General features: G+C 37.3%; 1 protein-coding gene across 16 annotated transcripts in view; it reads left to right on the top strand.

Moving 5' to 3' along the window:
- Nucleotides 1-22754, top strand: part of CMSS1 (cms1 ribosomal small subunit homolog) — a 333735-nt gene that overhangs the window by 287567 nt on the left and 23414 nt on the right. For 11 of the 16 annotated variants that reach the window (XM_006208051.1, XM_031672267.2, XM_072966315.1 and 8 more), the window contains one exon: nucleotides 17663-17751. In XM_006208051.1, the coding sequence (XP_006208113.1) occupies nucleotides 17663-17751 (89 nt within the window). Of the gene's footprint in view, nucleotides 1-2530; nucleotides 2673-6893; nucleotides 6914-7920; nucleotides 7990-17662; nucleotides 17752-22754 lie in introns of those variants that run through there. The other 5 variants (XM_031672265.1, XM_072966328.1, XM_072966317.1 and 2 more) reach the window with 4 other exon arrangements.

The raw sequence follows: 22754 nt of genomic DNA, 5'->3' as shown, positions 1-22754 counted from the left end.
GCATCACGTTGCATTTTAATTGCTTATACACATGTCTGTCGTTCTCACTATATTGTTAACTGTTCAGAGTAAAAGGACAGTAGCTTACTCATCTTGCCTCCTCTGGGCTTAGCACAGTACCTGGTGCATAGCAGGAGCTCATTAAATATTTAAAGGATGAATGAATTAATGTCCATGTAGCCACATAATGAATCTTTTCATAATTCTTAAGAGACAAGAGGAAGTAGAAAGCTGAAGAAAACCAACATTAACTTTGTTCTTTTTAAGAAAATCTTAGGTCCTTTTTTCACAGCAATAGTGATTTTATGATTTTATAAAATTCTAAAGAGTGCTTCCTGGTAATTGCCACTTGAGAGAATATGTTGAGTCACCCAAAATGAGTAATCTTTCATAAAGGGAGTTCAGCAAATGTTTAATTATACTAAAAATATTAGTACTGGTTAAGTTTGAACATGGAAATTAAAAGGAAAAAGTTAAACATGCTTCTTTGTTACCTATTTCTAAGTATATTCCAGAAGTTTAAAATTCTCCTCCAGCGCCTTCAATATATTTTCCAGGTATTATTAGTTCTATAAGGATTCTCTACACTATATTTAGAGAAACTCAATATTCACACTGTTACTTTTGACTGAAATTTTGTTTTCCATATTTTCCCCTAAACCAGTGTCATCTTTATCTAAAATTTATTTTACTAAAGCCATTATTATTGCAAGTGATACTTGGTTTTTGCAGCTAGTGTCTTCCCTAGAGCATATTCAGTTCTTTTTCAGCTTCAGCTTTACTTTTCTTTTTTTCCCTTCAGTGTTTATTGGTGTTTCTTTTTTCATTAATCACAATACTGAAATGACTCTGTACATATCCTTCTTGTCCTCTTTATTTCACCCACCAGGACATTATCTCTTACAAACTGAGCCTTTTGCCAGCTCCATGTCACATTTCTTTAAACAAATAAATTTTTCCATATGCTTAGCATATACCCCTGAGCCCTATAGCTATTCCCTTTTTAAAAACAGAAATGGGGAAACAGCTGTTTCTCAATTCCTATAAAATGTGTCCTGTTTTATAGATCACACTGGACAGCTCTATTTTGATGTCTGCAATATTACTTGGTCCTTGAAATTGTGAATTTCCTGGATCTGAATTTTCCTTCCATGTTTGGAAAAGAAAGATTAATTCTACTAGATATCTCAGTGTGTTATACAGGCCATGAGATCTCCTCTATGGTTTGTTTTGGTAGCTACTGAAGGGTTCACATGGAAGAAATGCCTTCTTTACTGCACAACAAAGGTTTTAACTCTTAAGATTGATATTTATGTGGTCATCTCATGTTTCAGCAGATGTTGATTTAATGCATCTGCCAGATTCTAGGCTACAAGCAGAATGTGCAAGGATGGAAGGACACCAGGCTTTTAGGTTGCCCACCGTCCAGTAGGGAGGACAGATGTAGTCTGATGGGTAGTCTAATCAAAGGATACCTGAGCTGTAACAACCACTTAGAGGAGGAGTTGGCAAACTACGGTCCATTTTCTGACTGCCTGTTTTTGTGTATAAAGTTTTGTTGTAACATAACCATGCCCACTTATTTACATATTTTCAATGGATGCTTTTCTGATTCAATGTGTAGTTGTAACAGAGATCATATGGTCCACAAGCCTAAAGTATTAACTGTCCAGTCCTCTAACAAAAAAAAAAATTTGCCAACTCTTGGCTTAGAAGAAAGAACATCAAGAACGTGTATGGTCACCAAGGAGTAGGGTAAGTGGAGGACACCTTGAAGAATGCCAGCATTTTACAGGATATAGGTAAAAAAAAAAGAGAGAACGCATGAAGTGATGGGTTGAGAACCAAACCATAATGTGCCAAAACACAAAGGAGGAAAGAGTATCAAAAAGTTGAGGGTTAACATCAGTGTCAGATGCCCCAAGGCAATCAGGTAAGATGATGGTTATAATGACCATTTCCTGAGAATTTACTTGTATTCCAGGCTGTGTGCTAAACAATTTATAGTCATCATGTCAAGATTCTATGTAATACTTCTATAAGGTTGGCACTATTAATAACCCCATTTTGTAGATGAAAAAACTAAGGCACAGAATGAGCAAGTAACTTTCCCAAAGTAACACAGCTTTAAATGGCACAGGTAGGGTTCTAATTCCACCTGATTCTAGGGAGCTTGTAATTTTAATCCCTGTCCTGTATTAATTTGACAATTAAGGAATCACTGACATCCTTAGCAGAAGTAATTTCTATGGAATAATGGAGATAGAAGATAGCTTCAAATAACTGATAATAATGTTTACCATGAGCTATGCAGTGTTCTAAGAGTTTTACACTAACTCATTTAACCCCTCAACAACCTCATTTTATGTATTAGGAAACTACTGCACAGAAAGGTGAATTAACTTGCCCAAAGCCAAACAGCTATTGAGTGACAGAGGTGTGATGTGAGATTCTTGAGAGAAACAGCTTAAGTTCTGTCCCTACATCCTTAGTGACCCCCATCCATCCCTGCCTTTTCTCTCTCTCTCAGAGTCTTCAGCCTGAATCTGATGCTCCCTGTTTTATTACTCCCTGTACCCCATTGTGACAGCCATTTGGAAAATAGAAAAGAAGGTAGTTCAGTATGGTTTTTGGAATAAAATGATGGAATTACACCTATAGAAGACTCACAGGCAAATAAATGGAACCAGACCCAAGCAAATGTATGATCTGTGTTTTGATTAAATGAAAATGCCATAATAAGATAATGAGAGAGGGAAGGATTGGTCAGCGAGATCTTAGGACAATTGATTAAACATTTGAAAAGATAATAAAGTTAGAGCTTCACTTTATACCATACAACAAAATCTACTGCATAGGATTTAAATGTTTAAAAAAAATTAAACGGTTTAACAAAAAAATAGATAAAAGTTTCTACTTTGGGATGGAGTGAACTTTTCAAAGCATAATTGCAATGAAAAAAGATGACATATTTGCTCTTCTTACAATTTAAAACATCTGTAGATCAAAAATAATCTTAAAAATTGAAAGATAAAACAATTTCAAAAATTAATCTTAACATTTGAAGACTAATACACATTGGTATACATTTGTTTGTGTATGAACATTAAAACCCTCCTTGACACATGAACAAAGTTTAAAAACATTCTACTCATATAACAAATACACATGGCTAATAAAAAGACTAAACTATTTACTCTCATTCATAATCAAATGAATGCAGATTAAAATGCAATATTTTTACCTATTGGCAATGTTTAAAAACTCAGTATTTGCAAGAGTGTGGTGAAGCAGGTGTTTTTATACATGTTGATGACTTTAAAATTGACCTCAAAACCTTCTGGAAAACAGTTTAGATGTTAAAACCCTAACCTTTTTACAACGTAATTTCTCTTCTAGAAATTTATTCTTATCAGAAATATATAAAATGTTATAAGGATGTATATTACAAATAAGTTCACAAAAGCAACTTTTAGAACTAATCTAAGTAATGATAGAAGAACAAATAAGTATAGTAGACAAACAACAGTTTGTCATATAGCCATTGAAAATGTTTTTTAAGACTACTGACATGGAAAAATGCTCATGATATAATACCAGAAGATAAAGTATTTTTATACAATATGTAATTCCAGATATTTAAAGTTGTGAGATTATGTGTATATATGCCTACATATCCTCAGATATACAGAGCAAAAGGCGGAAGTCACTGTATCAAAATTACAAAATATGTATCTTGTTTTAGTGGGACCATCTTTTTATGGTAGTGCCAATTTTTTTTTACTTTTTCTTTTTTTTTCACTTTTCTTTATTTTCTGAAATCTCCACAATTAGTATGTAATGCTTTTATAGCAGGGAAAAGGGTAAAAAAAATTTTTTCAGTGATGACCCCATAAAATGGTAGTACAGTATTGATAAATCAAGTCTCGTTTAATCTCTTTTTATTTACCCCATTAAATTGTTTCATCTCAGCTTTATCCCACACTATTATGTAAGACCTCAGAGTTACAGTTCTTAAAGATCATTCCCTTCTTTGTACCCCTCTTTGTATATTTCCCATGTAGTTGATAATTAGCTACAAGTTAATATCCTTAAGCCTAGTTTACCAGCAGGAAGGTTTTAAAATGAAGCAATCAAGTACCTGTCCAAAGCTACACAAAAGGTCAGTTAAGACCTGGCTTTTCCATTGAGAAGCTGGGTAAGAAAGTTAAGCATGCTGAAGCAAGGCATGTGAACATTACACCCACCTTTAACGGTTCACAAGATGCACATTAAGGGCATTCATTAAGTAATCTAGTAAGTAGTTGAAGTCTCTGTGAAGGCTGTAGGGCAGTCTTAACAGAAACAGCATGCTTCACCATTGTAATATTTGTCTTCCTTGGGATCATACTTTATAACAGGGTGAGTGGGTTGCAGGTCTCACTGCAGCCTCATAGGCTTTTTCCATATGAAACTTCTGTTCAAGGGACATGATGTAACTCATGTGCCCGTGTAATGGGCCATGTTCACCTATATATATTTTTTAATGTTACCCTATCCCTCTGTACATCAACACTTCAACCTCACTCTGGAAATTTTGACTTGTCCAGGATATACAACATTCTTATTAGAAACTGGCCTGAACCAGAAGAGAATCGTAAATCGTAGTAGTATGACTTCATCATTCCACAAATGGGAAGACCGTGGCATAAAGTAAAAGATTTACCCAAGGTCACAAAAGTTGGAACTAGAATCTAAGACTTCTAGGACTTCCTTTGTCACTCCTCTATACTGGCACTTCCTGAAATGTGTACCCAGAGTGATGTTCTCAGAGCTGTTAACAGTTGTGCTGCAAAGAGCAGAGGTCAAGGGTCAAATAAGCCTGAGGATGATCTCATTTCCATTCCCATACTTGGGGAGTAATAATGTATATTAATATATTAAAAATCCCTGCAATAAGACAGATACTAAATCAGATGAGATGTGGAAATGACAGGCATAAACCAGCACTAGACAAACCAGAAGATATATATATTTTCCCCAGCTGAAATGTAAAATGCGCAGGGGTGGTGGGAGCGAGTTACTAACAGGTAGCTGGACTAATCGGGTGTGTGTGTTTGTTTCGGAGGAGGGGAGCTGTTCGCCACATGCAGCAGATTTTGCCCCAGTTAGATAAATGTTCTTCAAACATAAGAACATACTTTATTGTTAAACTAGGCTCTACCCACAAAGCCCCGTGGATTCCAGTACCCAGCTTAAGAGACCAGTACTACCTGAGAGCTACCTAGTTTGCTTTTTAAGTTAGAGGGGCGGTATTGCATAGTGGTTAAGAGTAGACTCTTGAGTCAAAACTGCCTAGGTCTGAATCTTGGCTCTCTCTCATTAACCTTAGGCAAGTGCTTGACTTTCCACCTCTGAGAAACAGAGATTTATAATAATAGTACCCATCTCATGAGGCTGAAATAGAAATTAAATGAAGTTAATATATGTAGAGCATATAGAACACTGTCTTGCTCAAAAAAAAGTAAGAGTTAGTATCATTCTTATTAATTTCTCCAAGAACAAAGAATTCATATAGCGCTGCTTCCAGATGTATCAAGTATGCTCATCCAATAAACAGAAAATTCTAATAAGCCCCAAAATGCCACTGCCAGCATCCATGGCTCTATTCACCTGACTACAGATGCAAAGGTTGACCAGAAAAGGTGGTTAAATTGAAATTACTCATAATTTGAAAACTGACCCCACCCAAATATGTAAATGTTCCAACATTTAAAATAAACTAGAAAGGAAGAAGGGTGAAGTTCTAACACTTAAGACTAAAGTTGTGGTTCTGTTGCCTAAGCTATTTATTTTTTTCCCTTAAGCTAAAAATAAAATAGGATAAAAAGAAAAAATGCTTTATTCAGGACAGAGACCAGGCAGATAACTATTCTGCCTGCAAAGCTGCCTTCTGATATTTGCATAATTTCCACTGCATTTTTGTAACAAAGATAAGACAGGTCCTGTGGTAGCCTGAGTTTTAGCATTAAAGGTCCCTTTTCACTCCCACTGCAGCCAGGCTTAAATGTGAGTGTTCGCACAAGAGGTCGGACTCCCATGGCTCTGGGTGCTTTACCCCTGAAGTGGGTGGTTCCTGAGGAGCCTGTCCTGTGTACACTTTTGTTTATTTGCTTTGCCATTTAGTTATTCTGTGTTTTTTCTTTCTCCCAGTTTTACTGAGATCTTTTTTTTTTAATAATATGTTCTTTATTATCGCACAAACCAGAGCAACATGAGGCAAATAGTTAGCCCAGGTTGGGTGACTTGGAGACTGGAAAAGTCTGTCATGAGTATCACATGAGACCTATAGTGCCCATGAAGGAAGTAAAACTTCTCTGCTACCAGAACACAGCTGGCTAAAGATGGGTCCTGTCCACAAGTTTTCCAGTCAGAGGGGACCCCCTTTACAGCTCTGTGTAGGTTTAGAGTGTATAGCATACTGATTTGACTTACATACATCTTGAAATGATGACCAGATAAGTTTACTGCACATCTATCATCTCATAAAGATACAAACTAAAAGAAAAAGAAAAAATATTTTTTCCTTGTGATGAGAACTCATAGGACTTACTCTCTTAACAACTTTCACATATAGCACATAGAAGTGTTAATTATGTTAATCATGTTGTACATTGCATTCCTAAGACTTGTTTACTATAACTGGAATTTTGTACCCTTTGACCACCTTCATCCAATTCTCTCCCCCCATTCTCTGCCTCAAGTAACCACAAATCTGATCTCTTTCTATGAGTTTGTTTGTATTTGAAGTATAGCTGACCTATAACTCTATGTTAATTCCTGGTACGCAGCATAGTGATTAGTATTTCTATACATTACAGCTGCTGACATGTAACAGGCAACAGAAAATTGATAGCATATAAGATCCTCACAGGTAGGAGGTGAAACATTTCCCTTTAATCATGTATTTTTTGAGGTGATATTATTGGTACTATAGCTTCTTTAAAATTTTCTATATGAACTGGAAACTTATTGTATAAGCAAATCTGGGTCTGTTGCTAGGAACATCTTCAGCTATGAAAATTGGAGCATTATCAGAATGTAGACCAGGCTTTAGCAGTTGCCACTAGAGACAGCAGAATTCGAGGAGAAAAACGACCACCACCCCCCCAACTCCCCATCCCTGTTCAGAATGACAAGAAAACTTCCGATGGAGAAAACTAACTCATGTGGACTTACATTCAGAACCGTTTGTTTGGTCTATTTTGGATAGAAGTAGAGGATGTCTTAAGGAGACTAAGAGGTAGAAAAAGTAGATCATGCCCAGTTTCTTGCTGTATATGAGAGTGCAAAAACACTCTAGGAAACATGGTACCTAGAAAAAACAAAACAAAACCAGAGAGACATATGCCATGTTAATTTAAAGCCTGATGAACCACCACAAGCCTATGGAAAACTGAGTGGTTTAGTGTCCCTGTGCCTGGAGCAGGGAATGAGTGGCCAGAAAATGCCAGGAGCCTGAAGGCTGAGCCTGCCCATGCTTCTCTGAGCAGCCCCCTCAAAGCAACCAGCTGCCTTGGATTAGCTATGACAGTCATGGCCTTGGGTTTGCTGCTCCTCCTGCCACTGATGACATAATTCTTTATTTGCTCACCAGCTCCTGTTCTCTTCTCTCGACATATTCTTTTCTCTGAAAGTTGCAACTACTTGCTAGATTATAGCCCCAAGATAGTCTTGTTTCTACTTTTGTAAGTTCTTTGCAGAGAGAGAAACTTACACTGAATGTTGGAGGATAGGGATAAGATTTTGATAGAAAGCAAGAGATGGCAAAGTTAAAGGGCATGGAGGCATTCTGAGCAGTTAGAGTAAATGAGAAGTTCATTTACAGATTCTTTTCTGGTGTGACCTAATTGATTGTAAGTCCTTTTTGATCATGGCATACCTGTAGTAATTATTTTGAAAAGTGTGCAGAAGCAGTAATGGATGGAGCATCCTTCCTGCATGATCACGGTTAGTATAAGTGGAATCAAAATTGAGAGCCCTTTCTTTCATTGGCTACAGTTCTCACTGTTTGTTCTTCTCCCCTTTCTTTCTCTCCTTCTCTCCTCTCCCCTTCTCTCCCTTCCCCGGGTTCTGTGTTGCTGGAGTGGCCTTAAGGCCTTCACTGAGTTCACTTTTCACAGGGTCCTGTTCTTTGGATGTGGGAATTATGTTCTTTCTCAGTGATGCTGGTGGGAGTCCCTTAATGAGCTGGGAACATGGTTCTTGAAGAGTAGTTCTCAGCCTTGCTTCCTGGCCAAATAAAACATTCTGGTTCCTAAGGATGAGTAATTTTAGCAAAACACTTTAGTCTGTCGAAGTATAGCTGTGTCTCCAACATTAGTTTTCAGTGTGTATAGTTAGATTTCCCAGAGAACAAGTGACCGCCTCTAGAAATATAGAACACCCCTCCCCAAATAAGTAAAACTGGACTAAGTTAAACAAGATGGATTTTTTAAAAACTGGGTCATTACATAATGATAAATGAAGCAGCCAACAGGAAGTTGTAACAGTTCTAAACTTGTATACATTTAACACACCTTGAGATGTGTAAATAAAAATTGGTATAATTACTAGGAAACATGAGAAAATTCAAAATAAGAGTGGAAAATGTTAATACACAGATCAATAATAGATAAAACATAAACATTCATAACCATAGGAGATTTAAAAAACATAAGTTTAACTGTGATCACATATAGAACAATTAGATACTACACATTGTTTAAATTATATTTAAAACAATTTTAATTGATTATGTGTGGAGACAGATGGTTACTAGACTTGTGGTGATGATTTCATAATGTATACAAATATCGAATTACTATGTAGCACACCCGAAACTAACATTGTACATCACCTACTTTCAATAAAAATAAATAAATACATAAATAAATAGATAATTGGTTATGTACTAGGTCAAGGACTGGCAAACTATGTGGCCCATGGACCAGATCCAGCCAGGATGTGTTTCTGTAAATAACGTTTATCAGAACACAGCCACACCCAATCATTTACATGTCGTCTAGGGCTGCTTTTACACAGCTGCAGAGTTGAGTAATTACTGACAGAGACCTTATTGCTGTGTAAACCCTACACTTATTGACTGTACTACACATTACAACCTTAAAAAGTTTGCTGATCCCTGTGCTAGAAAATAAATCAAGTCTTAACAACTAGCAAAAAATTGATATGCAGGCTATTTTTCTAGCCACGATGTAACAAAAAGATAACTACAAAAATCTGGAAATTTAACTATATACGTCTAAATAACCCATCAGTCAAAGAAAAATCATTATGGAGACTTTAAACATATTTAGAATTAAATGATAATGAAAATGCTATAATATTAAAACATGGTATTCAGGATAAGTTATAAAGTATTAAGAAAATGTATATCCTTAATGCTTACATCAGAAGAAAAAAACAAACATATTGAACTAAATATCCAACTACAAATATTAAAAAATTGATAGAGTAAACCTAAAGAAAGTAATGAATATTAATTAGTGTAATAGAAATCAAAGATACAATAGAAAGCATCTATAATACAGAACCTAGGTTTTGTGTGTTTTTTTAAAGAATGACCTCTCTAAGAACAAGAAAAGAAAAGAAACAAAAAGGTGCAAATGAAAAATGGGAGAAAAGAAAAAGACATAGCTATATATGATTATTAACTCTCTTCAATAAATTTGAAAAGTTAAATAAATACAGCCAATTACCTAGAAAAATAATACTTACTAAAACTGGATTAAAAATAAATAGAAAAACCTTGATAATCCTATAACTGTTAGAAATTGAAACATTTGTTAAAACATCTATGAAAAGAATACTACACTCTACTTCTTTTATTTACAGATTTTACCAAGTATGAAGAAACAGAGATCGTCTTAACTATATAAACTATTTCAGAGGATAGAAAATGAGGAGACATTTCTCAACTCTTACATGAAGCTAGTGTAACCTCAATACCTAAACCAGTCAATGACTACTACAAAAGAAAATTATGTCAATATATATCTAAGTAAAATGATGATCAAAATAAAAACCAACATTATTCAAAAAGAAATACATCATGACAAATTGTCATTTATCCAAGGAATTGGAAGAATGGTTTAACATTAGATGACCTATTTTTACAGTTCACCACATTGATGGATTTTAGGAGAAAACCCATATGATCCTCTCAATAAATGCAAAAACAAAAAGCATTATATTAAATTTTAACCCTGATTCATGATTTTAAAATAAAACAACAAACAAATCTCTTAGCAAATGGAATAGAAGGAAACATCATTTCACTATAAGCAGCATCTTTTCATGCAAGGGTAATGTCGGGGTTAAGATTGTGGACTCTGGCATTAGAATAGATTCAGATCCCAGCTCTGCCTATTAGTTGTGTGTCATTGGGCAAGTGTCACAAATTATTTGATGAAAGTAAGCTTCTATCATTATTCTTTAAAGTCAGGTTTATTGAGGAATAATTTACATAGTAAATAATTTACATAGTAAAATTAACCCTTTTTTGTATATGGTTCTATAAATTTTGACTAATGCATACCGTTGTGTAACCATCACAATTAAGACACAGAACATTTCCAACAACCCCCAGAAATTTCCCATCTCCAGTCCACAGTAACTACTGATCTGGTTTTTTTCCCTATAGTTTTGCCTTCTCTAGAATGTTAAATAAATGGGATCACATGTTATATAGCCTTTTGATTCTGGCTTCTTTTGCTTAGCATCATGCTTTTGAAACTTACCCATGTTGTGTGCTTCAGTAGTTTGTTTTGTTGAGAAATTATGGGAAATAGTAGGAAAGTTCAGCAGGTCTTACCAGAGCAGATCTAAGTTTTTGTGAGGCCTGAATCTTATGCAATTTGGGGGGCCCTCTCAGAAAAAGAATACAAAATTACTGATACAAAATTAGATTTGAAAGTAGTTGTTTTAAATGAGAAATCACAACAGTATTGTTATAAACGCAAGAATTCTGAAAAGTTTTATTTTACTCATCCCCATCAAGTAAGACCAAAAAATGTGTTTTTTTAATTGTAAAATGCACCATCTACTGTATTCCTATAGGAGAGACCTTTCATTTTAAATAAACAAAGTGGGAACCTAATTCTCTGCTTACGGTTTTACATTTTTAATGATTGGAATAAATTTCCACTGGCTAGTTTCTAATTTCATACATCCCAAACCTGGTTTCTCCTCCACTTCCCACATAGATCTAAGGAAGGGGGCTAGGGGTGCATTTGTGTCACAATTCATCAGCTCTAGCCCTGCACACTCTGTGTCAGATGTCTGATGAGTTGGCATAGGGTGGTAGGAGTATTTCTGGAAGCATTTCTACACTGATAGCTAGCAATAATTTAACTGTAGACTGTACGATTGTGAACCTTATAATACTAGCCCATTAAACTCAAACTCAATATTTGTCCAATCAGCTCCTTCTAACTGGATTCCCAAAATGCTTGCTCCTGTTCCAGTACCACTCACTAGGGGATATGTGACAGAGGTGAATTCTGAGTGGAAATAGACAGTGATCTATTGTATGTATTTTAATCACCATATATCTTTCTCTTGCTAATTTTTTAAGAAAAATTAATTGTATGACCCCTTGCCAGGATTCTCCCTAGGACCTAGAAGGGGTTTATGCAAGCAAGTACTTAGAAGCTTAAGGAAATTGCTGAGAAATTGGACTTCAGATACTTCTCATGAAGAGGACAAAGGCAGGGATTGAGGGAAAGAAAAGATATACACAACTTTTAACTTTAACTTGCTCTTTTTTGCCTTGGGTTGAAAAAGGACAGTGTACTTGACTCTACTTCTGAATTCAACCAATCCCATCTGGTGGTATCTTTTTTTTTTTTTCCCAAGTAGCCCCTCAGGGAGTTGGAGAATGAGGCAGCACCTCATGACTTTGGTGACTCCATTCCATGGGCCAAATTAGCCACCAGGACTGAGTGGCACAGGCCTGGCTTAACTTCCTCAAATGCCAGCAGTTCTAGAGGAATCTAGATGCTGGAGCCAGGCTGGGTAAGTTGGGTCCCCATTGTGTTCTTTTAATATTCTCTTAATTGAAATCACAAAAAGGCAGTTTTCTCTTTTGGAACCAAAAAGCATCACAGACTAAAGAAACAACTAATTTATTCAACCTACGATGATATGAGATTACCTTATTTTATATGTTAAAGGGTTTCAGATGAAATAATTTTTTGGAACAAGAGGTAACTCAGATTTAGAGTATTTGATTAACAAGGTATTTTCAATATTTCTCATGGGGTTTTGTTGTGTTAAGAGTCACTTACCTTTAAAATGTGTTATTTTCAACTAGATTGCTTAAATACAGACTGTACTCTTCAGTTTTCAGATTCTGGGCAATGGGAGAATATAGAATTCAGATTTTTTTTAAAGCATTACTTGGGCTTTAAATATTTATGGGTTTGATCCTGGTATTCATTTATTTTCATTTCATCCTTTAGGACAATCTTACAGTGATTTTTTAAAGTTAAAAAAAGTATAGAAAATTTGTGTAAGAGCTTTAATGTTTAACACAGAGAATATATATTACTTTTATAATAGAAATAAAGCAGTAGGAATTGGGGAGTTGCTTTTTACTTTTAACTAACATTGGGCCAGGTATTTGGGGCACTCGTGGATACCCTCAGAGTGTTTACAGTTCAGATGGAAAAAAAAGCACACTGTGAGGAAGGAAAAAATTATGTACTGCTTTACAGGGTACAGTTAGTGTAGAAGTACTGTGAGCAAGAGGAAGAAGGCCTGTGTAGTCAGCCAAGACTTCCCTGAAGGAACCCAGATGAAGATGGGTTGGAGGACTAAGAGTGGCCTTTTCTGGGGAAGAGAATTCCCCAATTGGGGTCACCAGATTTAACAAATAAAAATACATACCTTATTAAATTCAACTTTCAGATAAACAGTGAATACTTCTTAATACCCTACAGATATCCCCCATGCAATATTGGGACATACCTATACTAAAAAATTATTTACTGTTTATCTGAAAGTTAAGTTTAATGAGGTAGCCTGTATTTTATCTGGCAGCCCTTGCCTAAGGGCTTTTATTTTTGAAGACTCTATCATGGCCTCCATTGGTTGACTGGATTCTCCGAATCCAGCTACCCTTCTGTCTCTCCGGGGTCAGGACAGCAATGATAGGGGTGCTCCAGATGTAAGATGGTGCTCTAGTCTGGTCCACAGCCAACCACATACCTGCTGGCTTTTCCAGCATAAGGATATTGGGCCTCCCAAAGAAGAGGATGGATTTCCTTTAAAGACTTTTTTTTAATCAAACTTTTAGATTTTGAAATCATTATAGATTCACATACAGTTCTAAGAAACAATACAGAGACATTTCAAGTTAATTATTGAATAAGGTGTAAAACTTAAGTAAGGGTCCATTTTTTTGCCTATGGATTTTTTTCCTATTTGTTGAAAAGGTTATCTAATCCTCTATTGAATTGCTTTTGCACTTTTGTCAAAAATCAGTTGGGCATATTTGTGTGGGTCTCTTTCTGAGTCTTTATTCTGTTCCATTTACCTGTGTGTCTATTTCTACACTAATACCACACATTCTTGATTACTGTAGCTATATAATGTCTCAAAATTGTGTAAGTTAATTCCTCCCACTTGATTATTCTTTTTCAAATTGTTGTAACTCTTCTGATTCCTTAGCCATTCTACATAAATTTTAGAATAATATGTATATATCTAGAAAAAATATTACTGGGATTTTCATAGAAACTATGTTGAACCAGTATATCAACTTGGGTAGAGCTGGCATCTTTACTATGATTAGTCTTCTAATGCATGAACCCAGTATATCTCTTCACTTATTTAGGTCTTCTCTGATTTCTTTCATCAGTATTTTGTAGTCTTCAGCGTGCAAGTCCAATACTTGTTTTGTTAAATTTATACCTAAGTATTTCAGGGGTTTTTTCAGTAATTTTTTTTCAGTGATTATAAATGGTATTGTATTTTTAATTTTTGTGTTACATGTTCATTGTTAATATATAGAAATAAAATTAATTTTTGCATATTTATCTTTTATTCCTCAATGGTGCTAAACTCACTTCTTAGTTCTAGCAAGGTTTTCATTTTTTAGATTCCTTGGGATTTTCCATATAAACAATAATGTCATCTGTAAATGGGAATAGTGTGATTTCTTCCTTTCTGATATATATGTCTTTTATTTCCTTTTCTTGCCTTGTTATACTGGTTAAAAGTTCTAGCACTATCTTGAATACTACTGACTAGAGCAGACATCCTTGCCTTATTCCCAATCAGGGAGAAAGCATTTAGTCTTTTATTATTAAGTATAATGTTTGCTGTAGGTTTTTAATGCATGCTGTTTATCAATTTCGATTCTTTTAAATTTATTGATGTTTTATGTCCTAGATTGTGGTCTGTCTTGGTACATTTTCCGTAACACTTGAAAAGAATATGTATTCTGCTGTTGTTGAGTGGAATGTTCTACAAATGTTGACCAGATCCTATTGGTTAAAGGTGTCACTCAATTCTTCTGTATCCTTGCTGATTTTCTGTCTAGTCATTTTCCAAGTTTTGAGTGGACTGTAAAGTTTACAACATAATTGTAGGTTTGTCTCTTCTTTCATTTCTTTCAATTTTTTTATGCGTTTTTAAAATAGAGTTAGTGGGGATTGAACCCAGGACCTCATGCATTCTAAGCATACATTCTATACTAAGCTACACCCTCCCCCTATTCCTCTCAGTTTTACCTTCCCATATTTTGTAGCTTTGTTGTTTGATGCTTATTCTTTCAGGATTGCTATGTCTATTTGGCATATTTACCCTTTTGTCATTGTATTATGTACTTCTCTTTCTTTGGTAGTTTTCTTTACTCTGAAGTCTATTTTATCTGATATTTATATAAGCACTCTTGCTTTTATTAAATCAGTGTTTATATGTTATGTTTTATCATTTTACTTTCAACTATATTATCTTTGAGGTAAGTTTCTTGTAAACAGCATATAGTTAGCTCATGTTTTTTAATCCATGCTGTGAATCTCTAGATTAGTGTGTTTGGATCATTTACATTAATGTAATTGTTGATATGTTGGGATTTAATCTGCCATTTTATTTTGTCTTTTCTATTTGTTTGCTGTTTTTGTTTCTCTTTCCTGCCTTCCTATGGGTTACTTGAATATTTTTATAATTCGTTTTTGATTTGTCTTGGTACTTTTGAGTATTTCTCTTTGTATAGCTTTAAATCTTAGTGGTTGCTAAAACCACTACTGTGGGTGTAGCCTCATTACCCCTCATTACCTTTGGGCTGTATGTAAAGTCCTGATTCTCTATTGGGCTCTTCCTATGACACTATCCTAGTGGGGAAGGAGAGGTGCCTTTCATTACTGCCAGGAGGAAGCAGAAGTCCAGGCTCACCATGTAGTCTCCATTGATACTGCAGTGGTGGTAGTGGTGATGGGAGGAGAGAACAGGGGTTTGCTATCACCCTTCAGGGATGAAAATCCCTTTAGGTGTTCAATCCCCACTTGATCATTTCTGATACCACCCTGATGGAAGACGGAAGAAGATTTGGAGTGCCTCATTACTGCCTGACAAAGGGAAGTCTAGGGTCCCCACTCAGCCTTTGCTGGTGTAGGCAGGGCCACAGTTTTTCTGTTGTGTTTGGCAGGAGCCAAGTAGTTATTGTCTAAAAGTTTTTAGTCTTGCTAAGCTATCCCTTTCCTGGTCATTTTGTTAAATAGGGCAGATATTTGTTGAGGCTTTTTAGTCTACTCTCACTAGCATTCCCAAGTTGCTAGCTTCTTTAGCTCCAAGTCCCGAGATAATAAGGCAAAAAGAAAACCCAGGTAGCTCACCACTGTGTTGTTCCTTGGGCCTCAAAGTCCGTAGTGAGTCTGCCTTCTCTCCACCTTTCAGGGACTTCTTATGTTTGTTTTATATATAGTGTTTTAGCCGTACTTAGCAGGAGGAATAGGGGAAAATATGACTACTACTACTACTCTCTTCCCAGAAGCAGAAGTTCTATAAATACTTCTAATGCCAACTTAATCACTCATTGAAAAAGCCCTATTAATCTCCTACCTGCTACTACTTCATTGGGTAGAGTCCTTTCCACACAGTTAAAAAGTATGTATATTAATTAGGGTTCTCCAGAAGAACAGAACCAATAGAAGATAGATCTCACTCTCTGTCTCCGTCTCTGTCTCTGTGTGTGTGTGTGTGTGTGTGTGTGTATGGAATTGGCTCATGCAGTTATGGAGGCCATCAAGTCCTAAGACCTGTGGGGTGAATCGACAAACTGGAGACCCAGGAGAGCCAATTGTTATAGTTCCAGTTCTAGTCAGAGTGACCTGAGAACCAGGAGAACTGATGGTATAGTTCCAGCTTGAAGGTTGGCAGGCTCCAGATCCAAGAGGAGCCAACGTTTCAGTTCAAGACCAAAGAGAGAAAAAATTCTCTTACTCGGGGGGAGGGCTTGCTTTTAGTTCTTTTCAGGCCTTCATGTGATGGGATGAGTCCCACCCACATTAGGGAGGGCAGTCTTCTTTATTCAGTCTACTCATTCAAATGTTAACTTCATCCAAAAACACCTTCACAGAGACATCCAGAATGTTTAACCAAATATCTGGGCACCCTGTGGCCCAATCAAGTTGACACATAAAATTAACCATCACAGTAAGCAAACATTTAAAAGCTCAGGACTATCAAACTGGTTAATTTGTACCTAAACATTCTGACCAACATTACTCACAAATTCATATTTTGGGCTGACTCTGAGATATATGGAGAAACTCAAAGGGAATAAGTAAAACCTTTCAAAGATTCAAAACTGAGTTTAAAGAGCAACCACTAAAATCTGGAAGGACATATAGCATTACGGGAAGTAAAACTTATTGTTACCATGTTTCTTTAAAAGAGCTTTATAAACCGAAAAAAAGAAAAAAGTTAAGACTTTTATCTTTCTTGATTCTTAGAGTAAGAATTTATTTTTTTCCATTGTTGAAAGATCTTATAAATTCAGAATAAGTATTTCTCATGCTCTGTAATCCTTTTGTCAGAATTTCTTAACATTCCCCCTGGGGCCAACACACAGGTGTCAAGAGCTGGCTGGTTCTCAGTGCAGGCAGTATCGCTTGTGGGGAAGACTTTGGACTTAAATAGATCTGGGTTCCCAGGTGTGTGACCTGGGGCAAATTGCTTCACTCCCTCTAAACAGCAACTGTCTTATCTGAAAATGGGGAGTTTAGTATCTCTAAAATCAGTATGAGTGTTCCCTAACGAAACACTCTCAAATGCTATACAGCTGAATAATCTTCAGTTTTGCAGTTTTATAAATAACAATGCCATCTTGGGGTTTAAATCTCTGTCTTTATTCTGAATAATTTCCTTAAATTCCACCTTAGAGGTGGAATTAATGAGTCAAAGGATAGAACCTTCTAGAAAGGTGGTACCAAGATTGCACTAGCATTGGGAGGAAGAAAAAAAGAGAGACACTTTTTCTTTCTTTTTTTTTTTTAGTCATCATAGCTTATTGGGGGGAGTTACTTTTTTAACTTTTTTTATTGAATTATCATTTTACAATGTTAAGTCAAACTGAGAGACACTTTTTCTAATTTTTAAACTTTATATTTCCTAGAAGCATCAGATGGCGAAGGAGGAGGAGACACAGAAATGATGCAGCAGGAGACAGCTCCAGTTCCTGCCTTGTCAAAGAAAACCAAACAGGTGACAGTCACTGTGGGAGCGTCACAACTGGGAGACTCTGAAATGAGCCTCTCTTACCCCTCTGCAGCATTCCCTGTGTCCTAACATCAGTTATGGGTGGATTTGAGGGAAGCTTTTAACTTCTCTGCCTTTGAAAGAGCCATGCTTTGTTAATTATGAATCAGCAAGGTCTGTTTTTCCCTCTAATATTTTTTTCAATGTATTTTACAATAATGATATCATAGTACATTCTTACATCACATCACCAAAGACCCAGGTTATTCTTTTGGGTGTAGTCCCTAGGAGGAGATAAATAGCATAAAGATATACAGGACTACCCCGACACCAACACTGGATTCCAGTGCTATGCCATGCTGCGAGCAGGCTCCCAGGGCCTCCTGTCTACGTAGCGTTATGATCTGTTCTGTCAGTTCTCACTGGGGATTTGCTGCCTTCACATTACCACAAGTGGCCATTTGATAAACTTTGCTTCCTGGACTTCTGACCTTTTATTGCCTTTTTAATCTTCTTACTGGCCACTCACATCCATTTGCAGCTTTTTCACTTTATTTGTCCCTCAGACCTCATTGGTATCCATATGTGATTTTTAAAGGACTGTCTACTGTCAGTCCAAAGTTACCATCTTCTTCATAGTAATGATTTGTGGTCTTGTCTCTATTGTAAGTGGCCCTAACTCATTACACTAGAGGGTGACTCTCCCCCAGATTTGTGACTGGGCTCAGGATAATTGTGAGAAGCAGTCTGGCATAGTGGTTACCTACAAGCTGTGAGACCTTGAACAAGTTAAACTCTCTGTGCCTCAGTCTCCTTGTTGATGGAATGGGGATAATAAGTGTACTTTCTTCATAGAGTTGCAGTGGGGATTAAATGATTAACACTCAGTAAGCACTTTGGACAGTAGTTGGCAAAGAGTACGCTGAAGTGATCATTATTATGGTGAAATATACTTGAACTCTTCTTTGTTTTATTCACTATGTTTTCCTTGTGGAATGAGGAATGCCGAAAGACACATATTTAATATGTAATCAATCTTAGTTTTCTCTCCAGCTATTAAATACCTTGCTCCAAGGCCCTGTATCAATTTTAGTTTTAACCAGTCTTTTAAAGACCTACAGATTAACATCATTTATTTCACCAAGGAGGGGTTTGATTTTACCTTAACTCACCCCATCGACCACACCATAGTCATGCCTTCTTTGACCTCTGCCTCTAATTGGTGCCTACCTGCAGAACTTGTTTCCAAATATTCTTCAACTTTCTTTTTCCTTACTTTTTCCCTTGATTTTCTTCTTTCTTGCTTCTCACCTTTTCTGGACTCTTCAGTGAAAGAATAAACTTGCATTAATAAACTCACCCAAGCCTAGGTCTTTACTCTTTTTATTGGCAGAGCCTTCGCCTTGCTAAATTTTCATCTATTTTTTACATCCTTCCTCCTTGGCTTTTCTTTTCCTTCTTTTCCCACGACTGTCAAGTTAGATAAATGGCAGGAAACCCTAGAAAGAAGAGGGAAAGATCCATACCCATGAGCATTCACCTATCTTTCGGTGACCCAGGTTTCGACAACAATAAAGCCCATTTATTGAGCATTCATCACAGGCTGTGTGTAAGGCACCATGACCCAAAACCATCACAGCCACCTTATGAGGTAGGGGACCCCATTTTACAAAGAACCTGAGGCTCAGAGAGATGGGTACGAGGAGTCCTGGCCCACTTGGCTGCCTGTAAGCCAGGCCCTGAGGATGATGCTGCTTCCGCTTCCCTTTCCACCTGTCCTCCTCATTCAACTTGGGAAAGCTGGATTTACCAAGTCATTTAGTAATTTGTTGGTCACATGCTGTTGCTCTTTTCTGCTAAGAAGAAAATCAGAAAAGGTTAAGATTTTACAGCTCAATTTAACCACCTTCATCTACTCTGATTTCTCTCACTAACAAATGGCTTTAAAGAATCCAAGTCCTAGGTAGACATAGTGCCCTAACCCCTTTCTCCAAGCCTACCCTCATTGCCTCCGCCAGAGAATTCACACAGGGATCTCTTTGTGCCCCTCTGCCTAAGATGAGTGTTATCCATCTGGCTCCCTGGTCTCCCCACCAGGCTGTACACCTCCAGGACAGTTTATCTGTGCATCTCCACAGCACCTAGCACAGAACCTTTCCTGAAGGTTTAACTTTGTTAAAAGGAGGAACGGATGACTACACCAGCATCCCAGTCTTCTTATAACTCTTCCCATCTCAGCCTTTGTGCCCCAGCTATGAGCCAGCTCCCCGACACTGCTGCCGGCAGAGGCCTCTTGGAGCCACATGGCACATTGTCCCTCCTCCAGCCCCTCCTTGAAAGGTTCCCCCACTTTGACATTCAGAGCTGGGAGTCTCTCCTCCTCCACCCCAGTGCCACATGGTCCCTCAGGCTCTTTGTCCTCTTTCCTGCTGCTCTTCTCTCTCTGGAACTCATTCACCACCCCAAGGACCACCTTTTTGTCAGGCCCACTGTCCTTTCTTGACTCCTTCTCTAGTTGTTTATGCACACAGAGGTTGAGTCTCCAGTTAGTCTGTAAGTGCCTCAGGGCCCAGGGTTTGCTGCAGTGCCTAGCACAGCTTAGGCACATGGCTCCTTTGGCAGATATGACCAGGTATTTGTTTTTTAATAGTAATTACATATTTTTCCTGGATCCAAAAAAAGGGAAAAATTATTTTTTGCTATATTTAAGTTTTGGATTTTTTTCAGATTTGCTTAGTTATTTTGCTCTTCTTTAGGGGTGTTTCTTTGATGCTTGCATAGGAACTCCCTGACGTTACGCTGCTAGCTGTCATGTGCACTTAGGCTTTAATCAGCAGGCGAGAGGATCTGTCCTGTTAGATGGCTTTCCCCTCTTTGCCATAACTGGGCCTCGCATTTCTTTTCCTGAGTCCATGCCTCCCATCTGTCCAGTATTTCAAGCAGCAGATTTATAACTTTATAAAAGTTTTTTACATCATCTCTAGCAACCATTTCACATCTAAATAATCATCCTTGGCCTCCTTAATAATGTGAGTATAAAGATTTGCCAACAGTTCTTTTTTTCCAGATACTGCTTCCAAAATAAATGATGAATTCCCCTACTCCTAGAGATTGCATCACCCTCTTCCCTCCTCAACATCAGTCATTTCAGAGCCAGCCCTAGTGACTTTGTAATTATGGTTCCCAGAATATAATCCCTTATGAGGGATTCCGTGACTTTTCATTGATGCCTCCATGATGTCAGTAGCCTTTCAATAGTTCCATGACCTATCTTCTCCCCCTCAGAGACCACACTGGACTTCTTTTTTCTTAAGCGAGCCTTATGTTTATCTCCTTGGATAGGAAAAGAATCTTCAGCAAGGCTACTTATCCCTTTCCCTACTTACTCACCTTCTCACTATTGTATTTTCTTACTATTTCCTTTCTCAATGATCATTTCGTATCTCTCCTACTCTTTATCTTCAAAATTATTTTTGATTAAAAGAAATGAGGACTGTGTCCTATCCACTGTTTGATTTACTTCTGCCTTTCCATGCAGGTGTCTCAGTTCTGTTTTTCATTGTATTTATGTATCACTGTACAACAAATTACCCCCAAAGTTAGTAGCTTAAAACAGAAAAGATTCCTTGTCTCAGTTTCTGTTACCTCACAGGCATAGTTCAGCTCAGTCTCTCTGGCTCTACATCTCTCATCAGTTGTAAGCTGGGTGTCAGGGGGCTCTACCGTGCAGAATCCCCCTGCAGGCTCATTCATGTGGCTGTTGGCAGGCCTCAGTCCCTCACTACGTGAGCCTCTCCACCGGACTGCCCTGTAACATTGCCACTGACTTCCTTCAAGCCATGTGACTAAAGAAGAAGCAAGCAACAACACTCAAGACTGAAACCACAGTGTTTTTATAACCTAATCTCAGAACTGACATCCCATCACTTCTGCCATATTCTGCTGGAAGTGGATCAGTAAATCCCGTCCACATTTAAGAGGAGGGAATGAATACCAGGAGATAGTGATCATTGGTAGCTATCCTGGAATCTGGTACCACAGTCTGCTTTCTGGCCCCCGGTGATTTACATCCCTCCCATATTCAGAATATATTCACCCCTCCCAAGGCTTGCAAAAATCTCATGCCATTACAGCATGACCTCGATGCCCAGAATTTCATTGTCTAAACCAGGTCTGGGTGCAGCTGAGGTTCCTTGGGATTACTCCTTCAAGTACAGCTCTTTGAGGACATTTCTTCTCAACCTATGAAACTCAAGAGACAGTTTTCTCACCTCGACATGCCCAACACTGAGTGGTGAGACAAGCATAGGATGACCTATATATACATTTGTATAAAATAGGAGGAATAAGGGGTCACTGGTCCCCAGCAATTGGAAAATGTTGGGAGTTTCTTGATTAAGTCTTAAGGCTTAGGGTCTTGTGGTTCTTTCAAGGTTCTTGGCTCTGCTCTCTAGGTTCTTCTGTCTTTTGAATCATCCCCTCTTTTATTTTAATAAAAGGTAACATATGTTTGCAACTAAGCAGCTCTTTCAGCTTGCTACTTGACAGTAGAATTCTGAGGGTTCATCTTTGACTCTCTCAGTTTCTGAATATACAACTCCTTTAAGAATTTTATGGGTCTCTTACAATTCTTCTGGGGGTTTACTATGTTAGGCAGACGTCATACCCACAAATCTCTTCCAGATAAGCCATTCTCTAACTTAGGCCTCTGCTGAGATAATTGAAGGACAAGACCCCTTAAGCTTCCTAGAGTCGTGTTTGAGAGAATCTGTGAGGCACACCTTGTAATTTCTTTAAAGAGCTCTTATGTGACTGAATCATGTTCTGAGGTACCACCTTTATTCTTTTTGAGGTTTTAACAAATGTATTTGCAGTCATATCCTTAACTTTGACAGTCTCTCAATTTAACTCCCTTATTTTGCATTTTACTGTAAGCCACAAGAAGAAATCAGGTGACATCTCCAGTACTATTTGGAAATCTCCTTGACTAGATTACGCATAGCATTGGA

This window comes from Vicugna pacos, chromosome 1, assembly GCF_048564905.1.
Source record: "Vicugna pacos chromosome 1, VicPac4, whole genome shotgun sequence".
Lineage (NCBI taxonomy): Eukaryota > Metazoa > Chordata > Mammalia > Artiodactyla > Camelidae > Vicugna > Vicugna pacos.
The sequence above is the reverse complement of the archived record's forward strand: the minus strand, read 5'-3'. Positions and strand labels throughout refer to the sequence as shown.